The following is a 24,095-nucleotide window of genomic DNA, read 5'->3' as shown; positions in this document are numbered from 1 at the left end:
ACCCCGCCCATCCTAACCCGCCCCTACATGAGCGCCATCTATGTAGCACTTATCCCATTGCACCAAGTGGCTCGCGTTGGGTAAGTGTCGCCTCCTCTTTGACAGCCTGATGACGTGATGAGCCACGAAGCATTGCCCTGATGACTTAAATGGCTCGCGTCCCGGCCGGCCCCTTTCCCTCCCTCGCCCATTATAAGACTCCCTTCAAACGACGTCTCAACTTGTCTGTCTGGCTGGTGGAATTTAGGTGTGGAAGGAATGTGAAGAGAGAGAGAGAGAGAGAGAGAGAGAGAGAGAGAGAGAGAGAGAGAGAGAGAGAGAGAGAGAATGGATTTGTGGGTGAGAAGGATAAGGAAGGAAAGGAGAGAGAGAGAGAGAGAGAGAGAGAGAGAGAGAGAGAGAGAGAGAGAGAGAGAGAGAGAGAGAGAGAGAGAGAGAGAGAGAGAGAGAGAGAGAGAGAGAGAGAGAGAGAGAGAGAGAGAGAGAGAATGGACTTGTGGGGGAGAAGGAAAAGCAGAGGGATGGAAAGGGATGGAGAGGGAGGAAGATTAGATTCCTTCCTTCTTTCCCTCCCTCCTTCCTTCCTTCCTCTCTTTCTTTCTTCTGTGTGTGTGTGTGTGTGTGTGTGTGTGTGTGTACCAGCTGAACACATACCTCCCTTGCAACTGGCTTAAAACACGCATTACCCCCCACAACCTCCCCCTTCCACTCTCAACCCCCCTTCCACCCCCCACACACAGTTTATCATTTTTGCAAGAGAGAGAGAGAGAGAGAGAGAGACAGTAACCGCAAGCAAGCAAGTCCATCCTAGTGAATGAGTGGCACTGTACTACGTTATCAAATTCTGTGGTCATTCATGCAACCCACAACGCATGCGCCTGGACGGGAAGGACGATGACGAGGACTCCCCACTACTATATATAGCCTGCCATCATAACACCCAGTCAGGCGCGGCGACGACGAGCCAGGAAAGGAAGGAAGGAAGCCGTGAGATGACTCCGTGTGGATTGGTATACTCACACACACCCGCCTCACATGTTAACCATTTCCAAAGCCCAAAAAGGATATCTATTGGGTTCTGCTGAGTCTTTTTTGGGGTTCGAGGTACAGAGGAAGGGTTAAACTACCAACAGGGCCATTCTACTGCTCTTGGAAATGCCCGGAACTCCTAGGAAAGCCTTGTCAAATACGTGTTCTTGGGCGCCGAAATGTTGAAATATGAATGACTCCCAAGAAAGCGTTACCAAATTACCGTACTCACAACATCCACGACTACCCTTGGAAATGCCCCAAACTCCTAGGAAAGCCTTGTCAAATACGTGTACTTGGACGATGAAATTAAATATGACTCCCAAGAAGACGTTACCAAATTACCGTACTCACAACATCCACAACTACTCCACAACTACCCTTGGAAATGCCCGAAACTCCTAGGAAAGCCTTGTCAAATACGTGTTCTTGGGCGCCGAAATGTTGAAATATGAATGACTCCCCAAAAAGCGTTACCAAATTACCATAGTCACAGCATCGTATTCCATGTCTCTGGCGCATAACAACTACCAAAACGCATCAATAACTAACGATATGAATACTAACTACAAATGAGTATCGATATCACTGTGGATGAGTCAGTTTTTGTGGGTTGGAATCGATGACATGCTGAGTAGAGGGGCTAAATAGCACTGGGCAAATTTTCCGTGGATCTTCAGTCAAACCACGATTTCCGCTAGCGTGATTCTCATTTGTTTCTTGTTATTGCTGATGATGATGATGGTGAGTAATACCGTAGCTTTGGAAGATCGTGGGCACATTAGAAAACCATGGAAATATGAGAACCACGCCAGCGGAAATTATAGTTTGACTGAAAATCCACGACAAATTTGCCCAGTGTAATAGCCCTTTAAGACATTCTGGTATCGTTGGTTGAGTCCCACCATGCATGACGACGCTTTCCATGGCGGTCATGTACTACCATTGCCTAATACGTCCCTCTTTGCTGCTATCCTGCGGACCCAACGTCTGGATGGAGCTCCTTTCCCGTGCATGGCGGCGAGACAGACAGGGCCAGTTTCACAGTTCCCCATGATCGGTTAGCAGAGCTGGGACTACCGATTGACATTTGGGATCGGTACTACCGGCGGTAGATTACTGCTACCGATACCGATCATTCGGTATTTTGAAGAAACTACCGAATACCGCTACCGATCGCATGATTGGCAGTCAATCGGTATCGGTAGATTGAAAAAGCGAGCGCGGGACTTTTTTGTTAAGACTTAAGAGAAGACGACCCCGGCAAAATGAAACGGACAAGTTTCAACACGTTCGAGCGCATCTATGGGAAGCAGTTAGCAGGAAATTCCAGGTATTACTTTGACGTCATCACGCTTAGCCAATCACCGGCCGTTCTGGGCGTTCTCAGCCAATCAGAGGCAGCCACGACCTAGCAGATTCTCGCTCCCGCCAAAAGTTTTGGCGGGAGCCCCACTCTTGTTTTTCCTGCCGACGCGAGTTGCCTACACCTACGCTCTAGCTCCTACGCTCTCGACAACGTGCTCAGCCTCATCGCCTAGTGTTTTAAGTGGCAGTGTTTTTAAGTCCACCCGCCGCGGCAGCAGCACTTAATCGTTTTGTGCTTTTAACTTTTCAAGTGATTTTCCTTTTTTAAACTTTATTTTACATTAAAAAAGTTTTGATCAAGTCAGTGAACTATTTAATCATATTGTTACGAACCAGAGGTTAGGATATGCTGTGTGTTGAGTGAGTGTTTTGTATGTTATTATATAATTATATAATTATAGAGTTTTTTAATCTACCGATACCGAATCTATACCGATCGGTAGATTTCTGAAAAATCTACCGATCTACCGATACCGATTGGACGCGGCTCGCTACCGACTACCGATACCGGTGGTAGATTTTTTCTACAGAATCCCAGCTCTGTCGGTTAGTAAGCTCCCAAACCAATATCAGAGCCTTCGAAATTTCCTTGTATAGTGTCTGGTGTTTATATTTAAGTTCACAAATTTGATGAAACTATAATGGAAAAGTCTTGTGTATTTAGTGTGGCATCGAAGACCTCCCCATTTTGGATTGTATGGGATTCTATAGTTTGGTTCGGGCTGTTACGAAATCGGCTCATAGACTCTTGTTCTCAGGCCGATGCAAACCGCTACTGAAGTTTATGAATCCTCAATATTAAAGTTCTCATTCGTGTTGTCGAAACCCAGAGTTCTTTTCCCGTGCATAACGACCAAACTAGTAAAATGTCACGGTAATTTGTATTCGTTAGAGGGTTAAAATGATCAAAGTTTAACACACACATACACACACACACACACACCGAGACTGCAATGCCCTCCTTAATAGCCTAACCTAACCTAACCCCTCCATAGCCTAGCCTAGCATTCCTATCTGTCTGCATTTTTTTCTCGTGATTCTTGTGGTTGTTTGTCATCTTCCTTTCTGCCTTTTTCTTCTCCTCTCATTCCTACTGTCTCTTTTTCTCTGTCTCTGTGTTTCTTTCTCTCTCTCTCTCCATCCCTTCCTTCCTATTTCTCTCTTCCCTGTCGTGTTTTTTTTTCCTCTTCGCTCGTTTATCCTTTTGTCTCTTAATTTAATCATTTCTCTACCTGCTTCATTTTTTATATTTTTTTTCTTGCTTTCTTGGATGTTGCCGATTTATAACATACTAGTGAGAAGTGCTGAAGGAGACTGTGGTGGCCTTTAACTAGCGGTCTCTGTCTCTGTGGTGGCGACTTCTTGGCTGACTAGAGGCGAGTGCGCGAGTCGGGGTCACGGGGAAGGGTCAAACCACCACCAGAGTCATAGAAGCCCCTCTGAAAATGTCCTAAACTACTATGAAAGCCTTGTCAAATGTGTGAGCTTGGGCGACGAAATGTTTTATAAAATATGACCGTAATACTTGATTTTCCGCTTTCTGACCTATAAGTATTGCAAAAAGTCCATCAATAACTAACGACTTCACGATGCATGAGTGTCGTTATCTGCGTGGGGACGAGACCACAAAGGGTTCTCATAAGTGCTCTCGTTCATGATGCAAAAGCCTTGTTAAGCTATCACTAGGCTCATAAAACTACCCATGGAAATACTACCAACACAACCCCTACGAAAACCTTATCAAATGCTGGTGTGTAAGCCGTTAGGTGATAGTTCTTATTTCTCAGACATTTTACGACACTGACTGTTCATGAAGGAGTAAAATATGATAGTTTGGGGGGCCTGAAACCGATGAGTACAATATGGTGGGTGCGAGTCTGGTTACGTTGGGCGCTCATCTATGTGCGGCATCCCATCGTGCACACTCTATCATAAGGCGAGATAAACACACGGGAGGACACACCATTATCTCAACCACGCCAAGAACGGGGCTGCGGAACGTGGCTGCTTTCTTACCGCTAACAAATATGGGCGAGCAACATATAGCGAACCTTCCGAAGTGAACACCGCCTCATTCAGCCTCGCATGACCGCCCCGAACTGGCTGAAGCTAATACCCGAATCTGCTTCACCTTAGCATGCGTCGGGGAATCTTCAGCATGCTAATTTGTGCGCCACTGCGGGACGGGGGGAAGGAGGGAGAGTGGGAGGCGGCATTATGACAAAGGTGCAAATTTTTCATAGCTTCCGCGCTTTCAAGAACGAAGAGAGGATAGGAAGGGAGGGAAGGACTAGAGATGGGCTTGCATATACGAGCTTCCAACCTATCAAGCTACACCGCAATGATCTAATGGTACAAATTCTTAATAGTTTACATGCCTTTAAGATCGAAGAGGATAAGGAAGGATGAGAAGGATTTAAGGAGAAGGAGGAGGAACGAGAAAGAGGAAAAAGTAGAAAAAGGAAAGAGGAAGGAGAAAAATGAGGAAGGAGAAAGAAGAGGAAGGAGAAAAAAAGAGGAAGGAGAAAAAGTAGGAAGAAGAAAATCTATTAAACTACACCGCAAATAGAACCTAAAATGACAGTGGAAAAAGGAAATCACTCGGGGTGGCCTTGCATAACCTAACCAAGCTTCCCCTCTGTCACTGTACTCCGCCAAGGCCCAAGGAAGCATTAACATGAACTCGTTAGGGTGAACCAGGCGTCGGAAGCAATGATGGGGGGAGCCAAGGACCCTCGACGTGGCTGGTATGTGGCTCAGTATTGGCGTCAGGGAGTCGTAAAGCCTTATGCAGCGGTGGCGCCTCCTGACAATCACTGGCGGCGCTGGTAACTGCCTCGGCGGTCCGATCCGATACCATCTGTTCGCTGCCGGGGGAAGCGGACTGCTGGCGCCTGTTTGTCCTGTACCCAGCCACCCAGTCAGTCATGAAGGTCGCCGCAGCCCGCGTGAAAATCTACGGTAAGAGGCGGCCGGTTTTCATTTACTGGCACATTAGAGAAACTGCAGCCTTGTCTGCCTCGATGTTGGGTAGACTTTAGTATTTCTTCTGTAAAGTAAACACTGTGCTCTTGTTATTTAAGCCTTGTGATCTACTGTAGAGATCCTTTCGCCGGTCTTTCAATGCTCTCCCTACAGTCTTAGAAACGAGTGAAATAATACTTGAACGTTTATTTTTATTATTATTATTATTATTATTATTATTATTATTATTATTATTATTATTATTATTATTATCATCATCATTACTACTACTACTACTGCTTTTATGTTAACTGCTTAAGGTAGAATTACAATAAAGATTAGGGGTCAGTTGCAAGTCTACCATCAATAATAATAATAATAATAATAATAATAATAATAATAATAATAATAATGATAAGTGGAAAGGTTAGGTTGGGTTAATGCCACGGAGATGAGCACCTAGGCTACGCGCAGCTATAGTGATCCGGTGTTACTATCAAGGTCGGAATCGTGTTAGCTTAGTACACGCCCTTGTCACCATACATCTTAACCATTTTGGAGCCTACACCCACACCCACACACCAACATTTAATATGGCTTTCGTCGAGGTTGTGTTGTTAGTATATCCATGGGTAGTTTCATGAGCCTAGTGATAGCTTCTGCACCTTGAACGTGGAAAAGCACTTATGAGAACCCGATTAATCTCCTTTGTGACCAGAAAATATCACAACCGGACTCATCTCCTTCGCGGCCTTCGGAAAATAGCACAACCAGACTCATCTCCTTCGTACCACAACCAGACTCATCTCCTTCGTACCACAACCAGACTCATCTCCTTCGTACCACAACCAGACTCATCTCCTTCGTACCACAACCAGATTCATCTCCTTCGTACCACAACCAGACTCATCTCCATACCACAACCAGACTCATCCCCTTCGTACCACACTCATCTCCTTCGTACCACAACCAGACTCATCTCCTTCGTACCACAACCAGACTCATCTCCTTCGTACCACAACCAGATTCATTTCCTTCGTACCACAACCAGACTCATCTGCCTTGCGGCCTTGGTAAATGATCACTGTGGGAGTCAAAAGCGTCCAAGAATACGAGGCTGAGAGAAACTCGTGACATCCAACAGAGCCAAGACAAGCCGCCAAGACTGTGACACTTCTCAACATGACTCCACGTGGGTCCGTTCAGGCCGAGGCACATACGCAGTTGTCAACCAGCAGACGACACGAACATGGCGTCTCTACAGCTTCATCCGTGAGTACAAGGTGTTAGAAGAGTTATTAGTGCAGGTGAGAAAGGTGTGTTAGTGACGTCAGAGGTGGTGAGTTCGACACGTATTCTGAGACGCTTTCGGCTCACGAGAAATATTTCCCAAGGCCACAAAGGAGGATAGTCGGGTTCTTAGGAGTGTTTTTCAGGTTCATGATGCAGATGTAATGCCAGAAAGTTAAGTATGGAATGTACACAGGCTCACAAAAGTATAAGTATTGTAAGTAATTAAAATCTGTAACGGAATGCGGAAGTCTAACGGTCGCAGGGAGACACTTAAATTACTTACATAACTTATACCTACTTTTGTGATCCTGTGTACATTCCATACTTAACCTTCTGGCATTACACAGAAGCCTTGTCAAACTGTTATTAGGCTTACAAAACTGTCCATAGAAATGCTCAAAACCAGTGTTGCCAAATTAGCGGTTTTCCCGCTAAATCTAGAGGTTTTGTTTGAAATCTAGCGGGAAAAATCTTAAAATTGACAGGAGTAACTGGCGGATTTTTAACTCCAATCTAGCGGCAAATTTTTATGGTTTCACCTATAATCTGGCGGATTTTTCATGCCATCCTAGCGGATTTGTAAATTTTGAGTTGGCAACACTGCTCAAAACCTCTATACGAAAGTCTTAGCAAATGTGGATGTGTGAGCCCCGAGAAGATTGAGGATGTGGGTCAACTTTTGCTCTTTTTTAGGTTATATGGTTAATGTCTGGGTGACCTGAGCGGTTCATTTCAGCGACAGTGACTATTAATTTCTGGGTACATTTTTTTTTTATTGTTGTTGTTTTCACTAACGGGAGGTCTTCGCCATCCACGACCCTCCCAAAGTAAATGGGTGGTTTCGCCCTCCACGACTCCCTTAACCTCGCAGTATAACCTCAGTATTTATCCCTAAAAACACCCAATTAACTCTCTCCAGCGGCCTTGCATTGTCATTCATAGCAGCCTGGACTCTCAGCTAACCTCAGGACACCAACCGCCTGCCGGACACACTGACATAAAGGTTTAATCAAGTGTTTTACCTGAGGGTGTGAGGCGACCCTCGGCCTCCCTCCCCGTCCCGGGCTGGCCTGAACGGGGATGGCCTCGGCTCTGACTGACTTCGGCTTAAACAAAACTCTTTATGCACATTATCCAGTAAATATGAGGTTAAAGCTATCTCCTTTCAATTCAATTAAATCCTATTAACTCTATCTGTAATATGGCACGGGAGTACTTAGTGGGAAATGTGTGTTACAGTTGCCGGAGTGGCCGGTATAGAACTATACATATAAACACATTACGTACTTAAAACTTAAATTACAGTAGTAGGTCATTATTTATTTACAGTAGAGATTAAATAAAAGACAATTAATACGAGAAATAACACGAAAATTACAATGTTTATGGGCCGAAGTGGATGAGCAGGTGCCGTTGAGGAGGCGGAGGCGGCCCGGACCCCAAAGCACCCAGCAGCTCCTTGATTAACATGTACACGTGCAAATCCCGGAGCCAAGGAACCCTGCGGACCTTAATACAGCTTGTAGAGCACGGCGTGGGCGAAGCACGGGCAGCCAGCACCGCCCCCATGGCCTCCAGCTCCCCGGGCTCACCCTCGCACAGGTGGGCCGCCTTACCTGGGGGGGGGGGGCACGGGATTGTGAGGCGGGGGGGGGGGCACGGATTTATGAGGGGGGGCGGGGCACGAGATTGTGAGGCGGGGGGCGGGGCACGTATTTATGGGGGGGGGGCGGGGCACGAGATTGTGAGGCGAGGGGGGGGGCGGGGCAGGGCAGTAGATGTGAGGCGAGGGGGGCGGGGCATGAGATAGTGAGTCGGGGGGCGGGGCACGGAATTATGAGGGGGTGGGGGGGGCATGGAATTATGAGGCGCCTCCTTATTATTCATCTCCTTTTCCCTCGGTGTTTCCTTCTCGCACCTCCTTCTTATTCATCTTCTTTCCCCTCGGCGTTACTTTCTCTATTCTCCTTTCCCTTTTCACACGTAATTTTGTTCCTGCCATAGCATGTATTAAACCTCGCCTTCTATTCCAGGCCAACCAGCAGCAGTTGGGGCAGCAAGTCTTCGCCCATTCCCATCGTGCGGAGCGGGGTCAGCCTCTCCCCCATCACCTTAGGCTCCTTCAGTTTCTCCAGCAGTCGGCCCTTCACCCCGTCACCCATGCCCTCGCCCCCATCCTCACCGCCAGCACCAAGCTCTCCCTCGGGGCTCATCCAGGCTACCAAAGATTCTCTATTGCAAGCCGTGTCAAAGAGGGATGCCAAAACAAGTTCCCTAGCTATCGATGTGAGTTTAGCCCTTATTATTTTTTTTCAAACAAAGGAGATGGCTCAAGGGCAGCAAATAGAGTGTAAAAAAAAAAGCCTGCTTCTTGCCGCTCCCACAACAGACGATAGTATAGAGTGGCCAAAAGAGAGGTAAATTTCGGGTGGAGAGGTGCCTTGATACACTCTTTATGCAGTCTTGACCCCATGGATGGCATTGTAGAGAGATGGGGGAAATAAGAAATATAGATAGATAGATTTAAAACTTACCACTCACTTAATAAATACCCCACTCTGCAGGAGGACATGCGGGATATGTGTTACTACTACACCCAGCTTGGAACTGACGAGCGCTCCGAGTTCTTGCTGTACATGGCCACGGCGCTGTCCACAGACCATCGCGTAGTGGAGGAACTCATCCAACAGAAACCAGTCGTAAGTTAAAGGAACGAAAAAAATCTTGCGTACTAATCTGCATATTGGTAAACTCATGGCATGGAAACTTACTAGGGGATGGAGGGAGGAGGGCCATGTACTGAGAACTGTGGAGATGGAGATAGAAGGGAGTGGACCACCTGGAAGACCAAAGAAGACCTGGGGATGGTGAGTGGAGACATGAGAACGATGACCTGTTAATCTGCATATTGGTGAGCTCATGGCATGGAAACTTACCTGGGAATGGAGGGAGAAGGGCCATGTACTGAGAACTGTGGAGATGAAGGTAGAAGGGAGTAGACCAGCTGGAAGACCAAGGAAGACCTGGGGATGGTGAGTGTAGACATGAGAAGGATGAGCATTAGCGAAAAGAGAGTGTACAATCCCCAGCAGTGGGACAGATTCATAGCCCGTCCAACCCCATAAGGAAAAATAAATAAACTTTCCACTTGTCTATAATAGAAAAAAAGGCTTCAGGGTTTCATCAAAATGTACATCACAAGTTTTCGTCCTATAAATAGAAGGGAAAATATATAACGCTGTTCGTTCGTAATCAAAAGAAAGGCTTCAGAGTATCGTCAAAATGATCATAATGCGTATCACAAGTTTTAGTCCCATAAATACAGAGGAAAATATATAACGCTGTTCGTTCGTAATCAAAAGAAAGGCTTCAGAGTATCGTCAAATTGGTCATAATGTGTATCACCAGTTTTCGTTCTCTGCAGGTTGGCGGAGGGAATGGTGACAACGGCGCCCAGCTGCTGCGTTGGGAGGACCGTCTGCGCCAGTCCCTGCAGCCTCCGCACCACTGGGTCTTCTCTCAGATATCCCGGCTCTCAGGGGGCGTCAAGTTCCTGGTGGACATGCGGCAGGACTTGCTGGTGAGTTATTTTACAGGTGATGTTTTGTATCATTCGTGTGGCAAGGAGTTTGATCGCTATGTGAACTGTTATCTTATCTACTCCTTCGTTCTTGTCGGTCCTCAGAAAACAGATACAAATAGTTACTCTAAGGAGGAGAGATTATTCAGTAACGACCCACACTACAGTCGTCCCTCAAATAGTACGGTTTCCAATAGTTTGGTTTTGGTTCTATGTACATTTTCTAAGAAGATTTTTTAGGATTTTTAAATTTCCCAACAAGCAGGAAATTTAAAAATCCTAAAAGATCTTCTACAACAATCCGTTTAAAACCGAAACCTAACTATTGGAAACCATGCTATTTGAGGGATGACTGTACTTGTCCACACACCCTCCTTCCCTTGACATTCACGCCCCATGTCTAGTGTGTTCATTCATGGAGTTAAGAGACTGGAAGAGTATGTGAGGGAAAGCTAAAGAAGATGAATGATAGATGTGTTGACTGGATAGCGAGTATGTGAGGGAAAGCTAAAGAAGATGAATGATAGATGTGTTGACTGGATAGCCCTTCAACTATTCTTAGGATATTCAAAAAACAGAAATCTACATCCCAGATATCTACACCCCATGTCTAGTGTGTATATTCAAGGAGTTAAGAGACTGGAAGAGTATATGAGGGAAAGCTATAGGAGAGATTGACTGGATAGCCCTTCAACTATTCTTAGGATGCTCAAAAAACAGAAATCTACGTCCCCGATATCCACACCCCATGTCTAGTGTGTATATATATTCATGCAGTGTAGTGTTGGAAGTTAGACTGTGGAAGAGAAATGATAAATGTGTTGAGTGGCCTGGCTTTCTACTATTCTTAAAATCCTCAAAAACCAGAGAGGAATGGTCAGATTTTGAAAGCACCAGACGTATCATTAACAGAGCCACAATCACCGTTGCCAGATTCTTGTACTCAGAGCATAGTATTTACTGGTTTCTGACGCCTAACTATTGCCAAGAAACATCAAGATCTAACTCTTTTAACAATAACTATAAATGAGTTTTGTTATTGGAGCCCAGAAGACAGTTTTGGGGTAGGAAGTCGGGAAATATAAGCATAGTATTTACTGTTTTCTAACGCCTAGCTATTGCCAAGAAACATCAGGATATAACTCTTTTAACGATAACTATACATGAGTTTCGTTATTGGAGCCCAGAAGACAGTTTTGGGGTAGGAAGTCAGGAAATATAAGTGGCTGAGTACGACAATTTGGCAACGTTGGCCACAATCCTCTACTCAATCATAAAATAACCTGTGAACCAATACATTTTCAGGCAACGCTGTACACCAAGGCTTCCGACCCAACACCCTCTGCCGTCCTAAAGTCCCTCGACACAGTCCTGAGGGAGTTGTTGTCGCTGTGGTTCACGGTCGGCCTTCTGGAGGTACAGCGAATCACCTGGGACTCGCCGTGCAATATTCTACAGAAGGTGAGTTCCTGTATGTCTATGAGAGATGGCTTGAGGGAGGGCAAGTCAGGGGAAGACTGCCCATGAAGTGGATCAGTAGGGTGTGCGAGTATTGGAGTGAGAGAGTCGGAAGTAGCAGGATTGAGTGTGATGAGAGGGAGTACCAGAACAGGGAAAGACTGCCTGTGAAGTGGATCAGTAGGGTGAGCGAGTATTGGAGTGAGAGAGTTGGAAGTAGCAGGATTGAGTGTGATGAGAGGGAGTACCAGAACAGGGAAAGACTGCCCATGAAGTGGATCAGTAGGGTGAGTTAGTATTGGAGTGAGAGAGTCGGAAGTAGCAGGATTGAGTGTGATGAGAGGGAGTACCAGAACAGGGAAAGACTGCCCGTGAAGTGGATCAGTAGGGTGAGCGAGCATTGGTGTGAGAGAGTCGGAAGTAGCAGGATTGAGTGTGATGAGAGGGAGTGCCAGAACAGGGAGAGACTGCCTGTGGAGTGGATCAATAGGTGAGTTAGTATTGGAGTGAGAGAGTCGGAAGTAGCAGGGTTGAATGTGATTAGAGAGTGTGCCAGAACAGGGAGAGACCGCCTGTGGAGTGGATCAATAGGGTGAGTTAGTATTGGAGTGAGAGAGTCGGAAGTAGCAGGATTGAGTGTGATGAGAAGGAGTGCCAGAATAGGGAGAGATGGAGACACTTCTGCCGCTGTGAGGGAGCAAGGCGCTGGAGATATAGATAGATAGAGGTTAGTTCCTCAAGCTCTCCTCCTCCTCGGTAGCAGCGGGGATCGTGTTTCTTAATGGTCCCTTTAAGTGAGAAAAATGAGAAAAAATCATCACTCACACAAACCATTTCATAATATAGAGTAGAGGAGGCAGTTTGCGCTACCCTAAGCAGAAAAAAAATTGCTACAAAATCACCAGACTTGAATACAAAAACGAAATTTTAACAAGGAGTGTAAAATTTTGTCTGCTCATGATGGCGGGTAACGCGCTACCCTCAATCACTGCAGTTTCCCCGATTGTGCACTGTAAGTAAGGGAAAGTTAGGCAGGGTCTGTGCGCCACCCAGCCGGGTCTACGCGCTAGGTTGAGGAGGGGGTTGCGCCAGGGGGGGGTCACTGCGCTATGGCATGTCGGGTCATCGCGCTAGGTGCCTTAAGTTCTTTGTTTTAATCTACAAGCTATCAAAATCACTCTCAATAGGTAGTTAATAAATCCTCTTGCCTCTCAAGGAGTAAAAGCTTTGGAAAAATAAATGAAAGATTGCAAACTAACTTTTTTTTATTTTTTAAAATAGTGTATTGACAAACATAAAAACTGTGCTTTAGTTATGAATATCATAAAGAAATAAATGTCCCACAGAGTACAAAACAAAAATCTTAACAATACTCTGGGAAAATTTTCATTTACCAGTATGAAAATAACAAATAAATGTCTCACAGAGTTAAAAACGAAAATCTTAAGAATATTCCGTGAAATGTTTCATTTAACAGTGTCAAAATAACAAATAAATGCCTTTCAGAAATCGAAACGAAAATCTTAAGAATACTCCGTGAAAAAAATCATTCAACAGTATCAAAATAGCCTAATTACATTTATTACAAAAAAACTCAGTATCCATTGTATCAATGTCCTCCTGAGACTTTTCACTCAAATTCATCTCACTCAGACATTCTGCATGCCACCAGCTGTCACACAATACACATTTTATCCTTAACTTTCCTTTTGTTTCACATTGACATTTTCCACAGAGCTCGTTCATATCATCAATTACATCATCCGAGTCATCGTCCAAGACTGGCTCATCCGCACTCTCTGAAGTTTCTGTTTCCTTGTCTTTCTGCTTTTGGGAAACATACTGAAGTGTCCTGAATCGTTTTTCTTTCCTTTTTCTCTTTTCTTTTTCTTTCCTGTTGTTTTCCTTCTGCCTTTTCTTTTCCTCCATTCTCTTTCTCTTTGCTTCAGCTTCTTGTTCTATAATTTTTTTTCTCTCTTCTCTCTTTCTTTTTCTTTCCATTTTCTCCCTCTCCTCCTCTCGTTTCTTTCTCTGTTTCTCTTCAATCATTTGCCGGTACTCAACACCGCTTATTGAGCATGGCAATACTGCGATGGTCTTTTTTAATCCTTTTTTCTTCGGGAATGAGGGCAGCGTGAGGTAATCATCAATCGTTTTGGAATTTTTCTTTGTAGAAGGCAGAGGTTGTGGAGCAGGCTGGGATGTGTAAGGCAGGGGTTGTGGAGCAGGCTGGGATGTGGAAGGCAAGGGTTGTGAGGCAGGCTGGGATGTGTAAGGCAGGGGTTGTGAGGCAGGCTGGGATGTGGAAGGCAGGGGTTGTGAGGCAGCCTGGGATGTGTATGCATAATGGAATTTTTTTTTTTTCATTTTTTCCAAAAAAAAAAAAAAACTGAAAATGCAGATAGCCTAAAAAGAGAAAACAAAAACAAAACAAGCACTCTAGCCTAGTGTTGCTTTTGCCTGGTGGGCGCGCGACCCGCCATGAGCGTTTGTGGCGGGTTTGCGCGCTACCCACGCCCTCTCCTATTTGCTGACACTCAGGCATGTTTATCCTCAACCATTTGACAGTCATGTATTATAACAAAGAATTGATTGACAAGTTATGTCAGTTTTGTATCAAAATAGGTAGCAGTGACTAACACTGATATTCATGTGTGTTAACGAAACAGTTAGCGGAAGACAACTTACCTCAGTACTATAGCGGAAGACGCACTGCCTCTCTCTCCCTGGCGCAAACACAACACTGGAACGGTACTGGCGGGAAAATTTGAACTACGGCCCGCCATTTAAACACTTTGTTTGTGTGTTATGAGATTTAACGCGGGGCTTAGCGCACAGACCCGACTGGCGCACAGACCCTCCAGCACTCTATATCAATGCATTTGTGATCAGTTTATGTATCATCTATTTTGGGGGGTTTATATCATGGCACAAATTTGGCCCGTCGCTGCTACACGGTAAAGCCACAAATTTGGCCCGTCACTGCTACACGGTAAAGCCACAAATTTGGCCCGTCACTGCTACACGGTAAAGCCACAGATTTGGCCCGTCGCTGGTACACAGTAAAGCCACAAATTTGGCCCGTCACTGCTACACAGTAAAGCCACAAATTTGGCCTGTCGCTGCTACCAGGTTAATCTTCATCCCTTAGATCTCCGAGTATGAGGCGGTCCACCCCGTGCGCAACTGGGCGGATCTCAAGCGTCGAGTTGGCCCCTACCGCCGCTGCTTCACCTTCACCCACTCCTGCATGCCCAAGGAGCCTCTGGTTGTCCTGCACATCTTCCTCACCAGCGAAATCTCATGCTCGATGGGCAAGATCCTTCGGAGTTCGAGGTCGTCATCAATAGGTCAGTGTGGGTTTAGTGTCTCATGATTCTTGGTTGTTATATTGCATTGACCTCACTTGTTGTAAATTCTTGGCATGGAAAACTGTTTGAAGTTGCTAATGCTCATGTAATTGTCCTTCTATACCATGCACATCTATAGCGTATGCCCCCAACTTTACCTTACTTTTACCATACAAGCTATCAGTGTGTGAACTTAGGTTTGGAGCAGGTGAGGATACAGTGCTGGGAGTCTTGGAGAGATTGGAGGTAGAAGGAAGGAGGCCAATTGGTAGACCTAGGAAAACGTGGAGAAGGTGTATACAGGAAGACTTGGCATTGATGGGATTGGATGAGCATCAGGCAGAAGACAGAGTAGAATGGAGGAGAGCCATAAAGCGTCCAACCGCTCAGGAAGAGTGAAAACGGACGTTAAACGAAATGATGATGATGAACAGTTACTTAGGTTTGGGTTTCTCTCTGTGACATATACAACTCTTCCCTCTTGTATTTGAAACAGAAAAGAAGGAAATGAAGAAAGAGTTTGAGAGCATGTGCCCCCAACTTTACCTTACTCTTACCATAACAGTTATTAGAATGTGAGGTTAGGTTCTTGTTTCTTTCCGTGAACATGAATCATTAACTCTTCCCTCGTATTGGCAACAGAAAAGGAGAAAATGAAGAAAGACTTTGAGAGCATGTGCCCCTAACTTTACCTTACTCTTACCATAACAGTTATCAGAATGTGAGCTTAGATTCTTGTTTCTTTCCGTGAACATGCAATAACTCTTCCCTCCTGTATTTGAAACAGAAAAGGAGAAAAGTAAGAAAGAGTTTGAGAGCATGTGCCCCTAACTTTACCTTACTCTTACCATAATAGTTATCAGAATGTGAGCTTAGGTTCTTGTTTCTTTCCGTGAACGTGAAATCATTAACTCTTCCCTCGTATTGGCAACAGAAAAGGAGAGCATGAAGAAAGATTTTGAGAGCATGTGCCCCCAACTTTACCTTACTCTTACCATAATAGTTATCAGAATGTGAGCTTAGGTTCTTGTTTCTTTCCGTGAACGTGAAATCATTAACTCTTCCCTCATATTGGCAACAGAAAAGGAGAAAAGTAAGAAAGATTTTGAGAGCATGTGCCCCTAACTTTACCTTACTCTTACCATAACAGTTATCAGAATGTGAGCTTAGGTTCTTGTTTCTTTCCGTGAACATGAAATCATTAATTCTTCCCTCGTATTGGCAACAGAAAAGGAGAAAAGTAAGAAAGATTTTGAGAGCATGTGCCCCCAACTTTACCTTACTCTTGCCATAACAGTTATCAGAATGTGAGCTTAGGTTCTTGTTTCTTTCCGTGAACATGAACTCATTAACTCTTCCCTCGTATTGGCAACAGAAAAGGAGAGCATGAAGAAAGACTTTGAGAACCCTTCCCTCATCAACACAGCGATATTTTACTCCATAACGTCAACTCAAAAAGGACTACAGGTGAGAAAGGTGTATGAAGCATGGTTGTAACTAACGCCCATTGCTCTGTATGTCTGAAAGTAATGGAGTGTATACATTGTTGATTCTTCTCGTGTAATGTCCTTTTTTTCCTTTATGGGGTTGGACTGGCTATGGTTGATTTAGGGGAGTTCTTTTTTTTACCATTGAGCTGCTTCCTGTACTATATAAAAAAACACTAATTCACCTCACTTAACTATTATCAAGAGCATCAAAGCATCATTACCATCTACTATGGGTTTCACTGGCCGTGTTACACTGTTTTTCGCAAATAATTCCTAAACAAATTGTCGGATCAGTATGGTATTTCAACACCAAGCCTTTTACACCCCTACATAATTTATGGCCCACATAGCATATTGCTATGTGTTTCTGAAGAGTTTACTCCTGTATATTAAGCCAAGCCAGGCATGGTCACCAAGGTCGTATGCACATTCGCGAATGTGGGTACTGCCTAGCCCGCCTACACCCCTACCAACCCCCAGACTATTCCCTCCCTACCCTTATACCTCACCCACCCTCCCGTCTCCCTTAACCCCTTTATCACCGTCCCTTTGCACGTGCATTGATAGGAGGTATGGTACTACATACCATCACGTACATTGGTACGGAATACATTCGGAGTAAATATTAGAATGGTTTTGCTACCTTGTTTGGCGTCTGGGGCGGTGATAGTAGTTACTAAGATGCTCTACTAAAAAAGTAGTGGGCTCCGCCTACTCTGATAGCATGAAATCAGTGAGTGATACGTCATGTCACGCCACGACCGGGGTGGCGTGAACGAAGTGACTTAACGTCCTGCATTGAGGACCGAGGCACAAGCACAACAACCATCAACGATGTCAGGCATGTTGCTCCATTGCCCACGTGGATGCAGGACGGCATTTGTTCTTCGCCATCGATCATAATACTTTCATTTCATAAAAATAATACAATGTATAACATACAGTAACTTCATAATATCCCACAGCATATTTTGTATATTTATTGCCTCAAATGTACTTGATAAAGCTACAACGCCATTATTACCATTAGGCATCAATAAACAAAGATGCAGTGATGCAGAGAAGAACAATTGTGCAATTTATATGGAACCCTGTGGTTATGAACGACACAAGTCAACAAAATAATATAATGTCAACTTGACCATGTTGTGTGATAAATACACTATGTTCTAAAGAAGAACAAGTTATTACAAGAAAGTCAAGGCCACAGGTAATACAAATAGAGCGTGTTCATTCGGCTGGCCATAGGACCTACAGCACACATTTGCCTCCTACTACATTTGCGTAAACATGATGTTATACAGTAATGAACAACGTGATATACGTTTTGCCTCCATGAAAGCTTGCAGTACTCCCACGTTACATGTTAAGTAATATTGAAAGCTGCACACACTGCATTACTTAGATGCATACCTATATGACATATGTAGCTATAAGTACAGTACATAAAGTAAACGGTATAACATAATGGAAGAGGCAGGAAATAGATTAATGAGGGAGGGAGGGTAAGGAGGAGACGGGAGGGATACGAAGGAGGATGGAGGGGGAAATATGGAGGGTAGTGGGGTGTTTGGGGGTGGGGACGCGTCCTCTGAAAGTGTAGACGTGACCTCCTGGCTTTGGCTTAATATACAAGAGTAAACTCTTCAGAACGATATAGCAATATGATATGTGGGTCATAAATTATGTAGGGGTGTAAAAGGCTTGGTGTTGAAATACCATACTGATCCGACAATTTGTTTAGGAATTATTTGCGAAAAACAGTGTAACACGGCCAGTGAAACCCATAGTAGGCAGAGTGGAGTCAAGCCTTGGAAAACTTAAATTATTCTTCTTCTATATAAAAAAAAACACTAATTCACCTCAGTTAACTATTATCGAGAGCATCAAAGCATCATTACCACCTAGGCAGAGTGGAGTCAAGCCTTGGAAAACTTAAATTATTCTTCTTCTATATAAAAAAAACACTAATTCACCTCAGTTAATTATTATCAAGAGCATCAAAGCATCATTACCATCTAGGCAGAGTGGAGTCAAGCCTTGGAAAACTTAAATTATTCTTCTACTATATAAAAAAACAACACTAATTCACCTCCCTTAATTATTATCAAGAGCATCAAAGCATCATTACCATCTAGGCAGAGTGGAGTCAAGCCTTGGAAAACTTAAATTATTCTTCTACTATATAAAAAAAACACTAATTCACCTCAGTTAACTATTATCAAGAGCATCAAAGCATCATTACCATCTAGGCAGAGTGGAGTCAAGCCTTGGAAAACTTAAATTATTCTACTTCCAGGGCATTGAACTCGGGAACTATCTCATCAAGCGAGTGGTACATGAACTGAAGGCGGAGTTTCCCAATATGAATCAGTTCTCCAGTCTTTCACCCATTCCTGGCTATGTCAAGTGGCTGAATGGCATGATGGCACAGGCACAGAGAGGTAAGATGCACTTGTGTGTTGAAAGAGGGAGCATCAGTATCACACAACTCACTTTATTGTATAGAAAGTCTCATTGATAAGGAAGCATATATGATTTCTCTGAGTCAAGACCTATAGTGTTTGTTTTGGTTTTGTTAGGTAATGTTAGGTTAAGTTTAGGGTATCTTCAAACACATGATAGCCAGCGCCTTTTGGTATAAATCATCAAAGAATGACCTCACTTTGTTGTATAGAAAGTCTCTTTAGTAAGGAAGCATATATGAATTTTCTTTGTCAAGACCTATAGTAACTGTTTGGGGTTTGTTAGGTTAGGTTAAGTTTAGGGTATCTTCAAACACATGATAGCCAGCACCTTATGGTATAAACCAACAAAGAATGACCTCACTTTATTGTATAGAAAGTCTCATTGATAAGGAAGCATATATGAATTCTCTGAGTCAAAACTTATTGTGTTTGTTTTGGTTTTGTTAGGTAATGTTAGGTTAAGTTTAGGGTATATTCAAACACATGATAGCCAGCGCCTTTTGGTATAAATCAACAAAGAATGACCTCACTTTATTGTATAGAAAGTCTCATTGATAAGGAAGCATATATGAATTCTCTGAGTCAAGACCTATAGTGTTTGTTTTGGTTTTGTTAGGTAATGTTAGGTTAAGTTTAGGGCATCTTCAAACACATGATAGCCAGCACCTTATGGTATAAATCAACAAAGAATGACCTCACTTTATTGTATAGAAAGTCTCTTTAGTAAGGAAGCATATATGAATTTTCTTTGTTAAGACCTATAGTAACTGTTTGGGGTTTGGTAGGTTAGGTTAAGTTTAGGGTATCTTCAAACACATGATAGCCAGCACCTTATGGTATAAATCAACAAAGAATGACCTCTCTTATTGTATAGAAAGTCTCATTGATAAGGAAGCATATGAATTCTCTGAGTCAAGACCTATAGTGTTTGTTAGGTTAAGTTTAGGTATCTTCAAACACATGATAGCCAGTGCCTTTTGGTATAAATCAACAAAGAATGACCTCACTATGTTGTATAGAAAGTCTCTTTAGTAAGGAAGCATATATGAATTTTCTTTGTCAAGACCTATAGTAACTGTTTGGGGTTTGGTAGGTTAGGTTAGGTTAAGTTTAGGGTATCTTCGAACACATGATAGCCAGCACCTTATGGTATAAATCAACAAAGAATGACCTCACTTTATTGTATAGAAAGTCTAATTGATAAGGAAGCATATATGAATTCTCTGAGTCAAGACCTATAGTGTTTGTTTTGGATTTGTTAGGTAATGTTAGGTTAAGTTAAGGGTATCTTCAAACACATGATAGCCAGCGCCTTTTGGTATAAATCAACAAAGAATGACCTCACTTTATTGTATAGAAAGTCTCATTGATAAGGAAGCATATATGAATTCTCTGAGTCAAGACCTATAGTGTTTGTTTTGGTTTTGTTAGGTAATGTTAGGTTAAGTTTAGGGTATCTTCAAACACATGATAGCCAGCGCCTTTTGGTATAAATCAACAAAGAATGACCTCACTTTGTTGTATAGAAAGTCTCTTTAGTAAGGAAGCATATATGAATTTTCTTTGTCAAGACCTATAGTAACTGTTTGGGGTTTGGTAGGTTAAGTTTAGGGTATCTTCAAACACATGATTGCCAGCACCTTATGGTATAAATCAACAAAGAATAACCTCACTTTCTTATATAGAAAGTCTCATAAGTAAGGAAGCATATATGAATTTTCTGAGTCAAGACCTATAGTGACTGTTTGGGGTTTAGGTAGGATATGTTAGGTTAAGTTTAGGGTATCTTCAAACACATGATAGCCAGCACCTTATGGTATAAACCAACAAAGAATGACCTCACTTTATTGTATAGAAAGTCTCATTGATAAGGAAGCATATATGAATTCTCTGAGTCAAGACCTATAGTGTTTGTTTTGGTTTTGTTAGGTAATGTTAGGTTAAGTTTAGGGTATCTTCAAACACATGATAGCCAGTGCCTTTTGGTATAAATCAACAAAGAATGACCTCACTTTCTTGTATAGAAAGTCTCATAAGTAAGGAAGCATATATGAATTTTCTTTGTCAAGACCTATAGTGATTGTTTGGGGTTTGGTAGGTTAGGTTAGGTTAAGTTTAGGGTATCTTCAAACACATGATTGCCAGCACCTTATGGTATAAATCAACGAAGAATAACCTCTCTTTCTTGTATAGACAGTCTCATAAGTAAGTCTCATCTTCTAGGGGAGGTCGTTATATTCACTGAGGCTGAGGAGAAGGAGCTACAAGTTTGCCTGGAGGTGGACACGCCCTCTGCCATATATGATCGCCTCCGCAAGCTGTTCACGACCAACGGCTGGATGGAGTCGGCCGAGCTGGTGGATTGCCTGGAGAACCCCCTGATGCGGCTCTGTGCTTACTATCTTGTGGTTGAGAAGAGACGAGGTTATGCCCTTGACTCTGTTGGTAAGCATTATTTTATATCACAATACTATCTTCTTTTTCTTCTTTGTTTATAGTCTGTCTTTTCTTACTGTTGGATTGGACTTGTGATGATCTTCCCCTATCTTGCTTGGTCCAGTGCTAATCCTTCCTCTATTTCTAACACTTCGTAAGCTTTTTTTTATAACCGCTATGCTGTATTTTATCACATTACTATCTCCTTTGTTTATAGTACATCTTCTGTTCTTGAGGTCAGACTTGCGCAGGATCTCAAAATTCATAGGCTGGCCTCTCCTCAATAGTACCCAATATTGCTTCAGAAAAATGCAAAGTATAAGTACAACGAGAGTATAATTTTGCAACATCTATAGAGGGATTCATGCGTATATTATTCCTGTTGTCCCATTTTCCTTTATGGTAACTATCTGTGTTTTGTGCCTTTCAGCAAACTTCCACCTGAAAAATGGTGCAGTCATGTGGCGCATCAACTGGCAGGCAGACCAGTCACCCCGAGGCCTGGCCAACTCTTGCGGCATCATGGTCAACTACAGGTACTCCAGAACTCTCTCAGTGCAGGGCTCTTATTCTCAAACATTCCTAGTCTTACGCACCCACATTTGATAAGGCTTTCGTAGAGGTTGTCCATGATACTATAATGAAAATATCAGACATGAAAACTGAACTAATGATTATGTGATATTATTCGTGAAAGCAATTAAGACACTCACTCTCTCACTACTATGTTTGAAAATAAGTGCATCGAAGACTATTATTGAGGCTAACGTTGTAATTGTTGATGGCCCTCGAGAGCGCTGCATCAGTGGCGGAGCAGGGCCTGAAACCTCATCAACGGTAAATGGTATATTTCCTTGAGTAGTTTTATAAGCCAAGGGATAGTTTGACAAGGCTCCCAGCTGAAAGAAAGGTCAATCACAGGTGGAGAGGTGTCCAGATTCTCTCTTCTTGAATACTAACAACAATCACTAGTCACCAATATTAATGTCTTGTCTTGTCCTTTCCAGATACTTCATTGACGAGTGTGAGAAGAACAGCCGGACTTATTTGGAGAGCCAGGAAATACTTTTATCGGACACGGTGAAGTTCCTGGTCAACACAGCACTCATGAAGGTTGTGAAGAAGAGTCCGAGCTCCCCGTCCCCCTCCCCGGCACACCCCAGGAGCCCCACCCCGCCCCTCATCACTGTCACCCCAGACTCAAAAATATAAAGTTTTGAAAGGAGATCGATTAGCATGCTGACATCTGGTCTTCAGCAAGTGTTAAAATGTAACATTCCTCCTCACTCCCTTTCTTTCACACTGATCCATTGACACGAGGGGGTGGAAGCCATAGGGTAACTTTCAGCTCAAGAACTTTAACACAGCACAAATTTACAGCAAGGAGTGGCTTTCAAAATGTGTTCACTTTAAATGGGTTCTGTATTTAATTTGTAACACATTCTGGATCATTCCAGAGATCGCTAGAAATGAGACTTATTATGGCATATCATATACTCAAAGCAAATCATATTTTTGTTAAGGCTGTGAGAGTGTCTGTACATCTAGCTACTGTGACTGTGGCAGAATAATGTCACTGCTTTTATTTTCTAGTCATTTCTGGCTGTCCTACATTATGGTGGTATTAACAGCATGGCGGGACAGTGGCCTGTCATTGGAGGGGGTCCAGGGGGTGGGTGTTCGGTGGGGAAGTTTGTTGCACCGCCAGATGAATATTGCCGGCGACGGGGCAGGTGCTGCGCCAGGTCTCAAATTGGGTGTATAACGTAGGCTAGTCAAAATAGTGTAGGGTTTTCAAGCACTTCTGAACATGTATATAACGTATTGCACATATTTGTATTGTACATTTTGTGGATTTATTTGTCATTGACAATAATAATGAAGACAGTGCTTGAAACTGCTCTTAAACTACTTCTTTAAATTGTATTTTTGAAAAAATATTCCTGAAGTAGTTTTCTTTTTTCAGTTGTAAAGATCAAACCAAAAATCAAAAAGCCTCATGCAGTTTATCTTACCTTTGATATGAAGTTGGCAATTACTTATATATTTAGCTTTAGCTTTTGAATTTCAAAATAATTAATTAACATTAAAAGTGATACAAAGCAATAAAGAAATATTTAAAATATTTGTTTTCATGTCACACACACACACACACACACACACACACACACACACACACACACATTGCTTAGTGGTGCAGTGGATAACACTCAGCTGCCACCTGGGGCAGAGTATCACATCTTGCTGGGCCAGAAAAGTTATGCCAACTAAAGCAATTACTGTCCCTTCCAAGTATGGGGATGGGAGCTGTTGTGTGCGAGGTTCCAGATATACCCGTAGATTGGTCTAATGAATTAAAAACATACTTCCTCCTCTTTCTGGAAGGTATGACTTCCTCCTCTCTTTCTGGAAGGTATGGCCGGCTATCACAAGTCAAACATGATCAGACTGGATGAAGCTCTCTCTCTCTCTCTCTCTCTCTCTCTCTCTCTCTCTCTCTCTCACCCACACACACACACCCACACCATTCCTCACCCACACACACACCCTTCCCCAGAGTTACCCTGTGTAGCGTGGAAAGAAAATAATTAAAGCTACATCCCTTTTTGACGACCACTATGGTTGTGATGGTATGGTAGCGTGGTAGTCGTCGAGCACT

At 43.3% G+C, this 24,095-nt stretch overlaps 1 protein-coding gene across 3 annotated transcripts; it reads left to right on the top strand.

Annotated features, from left to right (window-relative positions):
• The first annotated feature begins 5,170 nt into the window (after nt 1-5,170).
• LOC126989550 (malonyl-CoA decarboxylase, mitochondrial-like) lies at nt 5,171-22,906 on the top strand. 3 transcript variants are annotated; one of them, XM_050848123.1, is made up of 12 exons: nt 6,529-6,633; nt 8,051-8,256; nt 8,688-8,940; nt 9,219-9,353; nt 10,079-10,234; nt 11,540-11,695; nt 14,844-15,042; nt 16,418-16,509; nt 18,832-18,976; nt 21,224-21,445; nt 21,867-21,972; nt 22,444-22,906. In XM_050848123.1, the coding sequence occupies exons 2-12, from the start codon at nt 8,123-8,125 to the stop codon at nt 22,646-22,648; spliced, it is 1,803 nt and encodes a 600-aa protein (XP_050704080.1). In that variant the 5' UTR covers nt 6,529-6,633; nt 8,051-8,122; the 3' UTR covers nt 22,649-22,906. The 3 variants fall into 3 exon arrangements, with proteins under 3 accessions (XP_050704079.1, XP_050704081.1, XP_050704080.1); XM_050848122.1 differs by lacking the exons at nt 6,529-6,633; nt 8,051-8,256 and adding an exon at nt 5,171-5,358; XM_050848124.1 differs by lacking the exon at nt 8,051-8,256 and having other exon boundaries at nt 6,475-6,633.
• The last annotated feature ends 1,189 nt before the right edge of the window (nt 22,907-24,095 follow it).

The sequence above is a fragment of the Eriocheir sinensis genome, unplaced genomic scaffold (assembly GCF_024679095.1).
Source record: "Eriocheir sinensis breed Jianghai 21 unplaced genomic scaffold, ASM2467909v1 Scaffold121, whole genome shotgun sequence".
NCBI lineage: Eukaryota > Metazoa > Arthropoda > Malacostraca > Decapoda > Varunidae > Eriocheir > Eriocheir sinensis.
The sequence above is the reverse complement of the archived record's forward strand: the minus strand, read 5'-3'. Positions and strand labels throughout refer to the sequence as shown.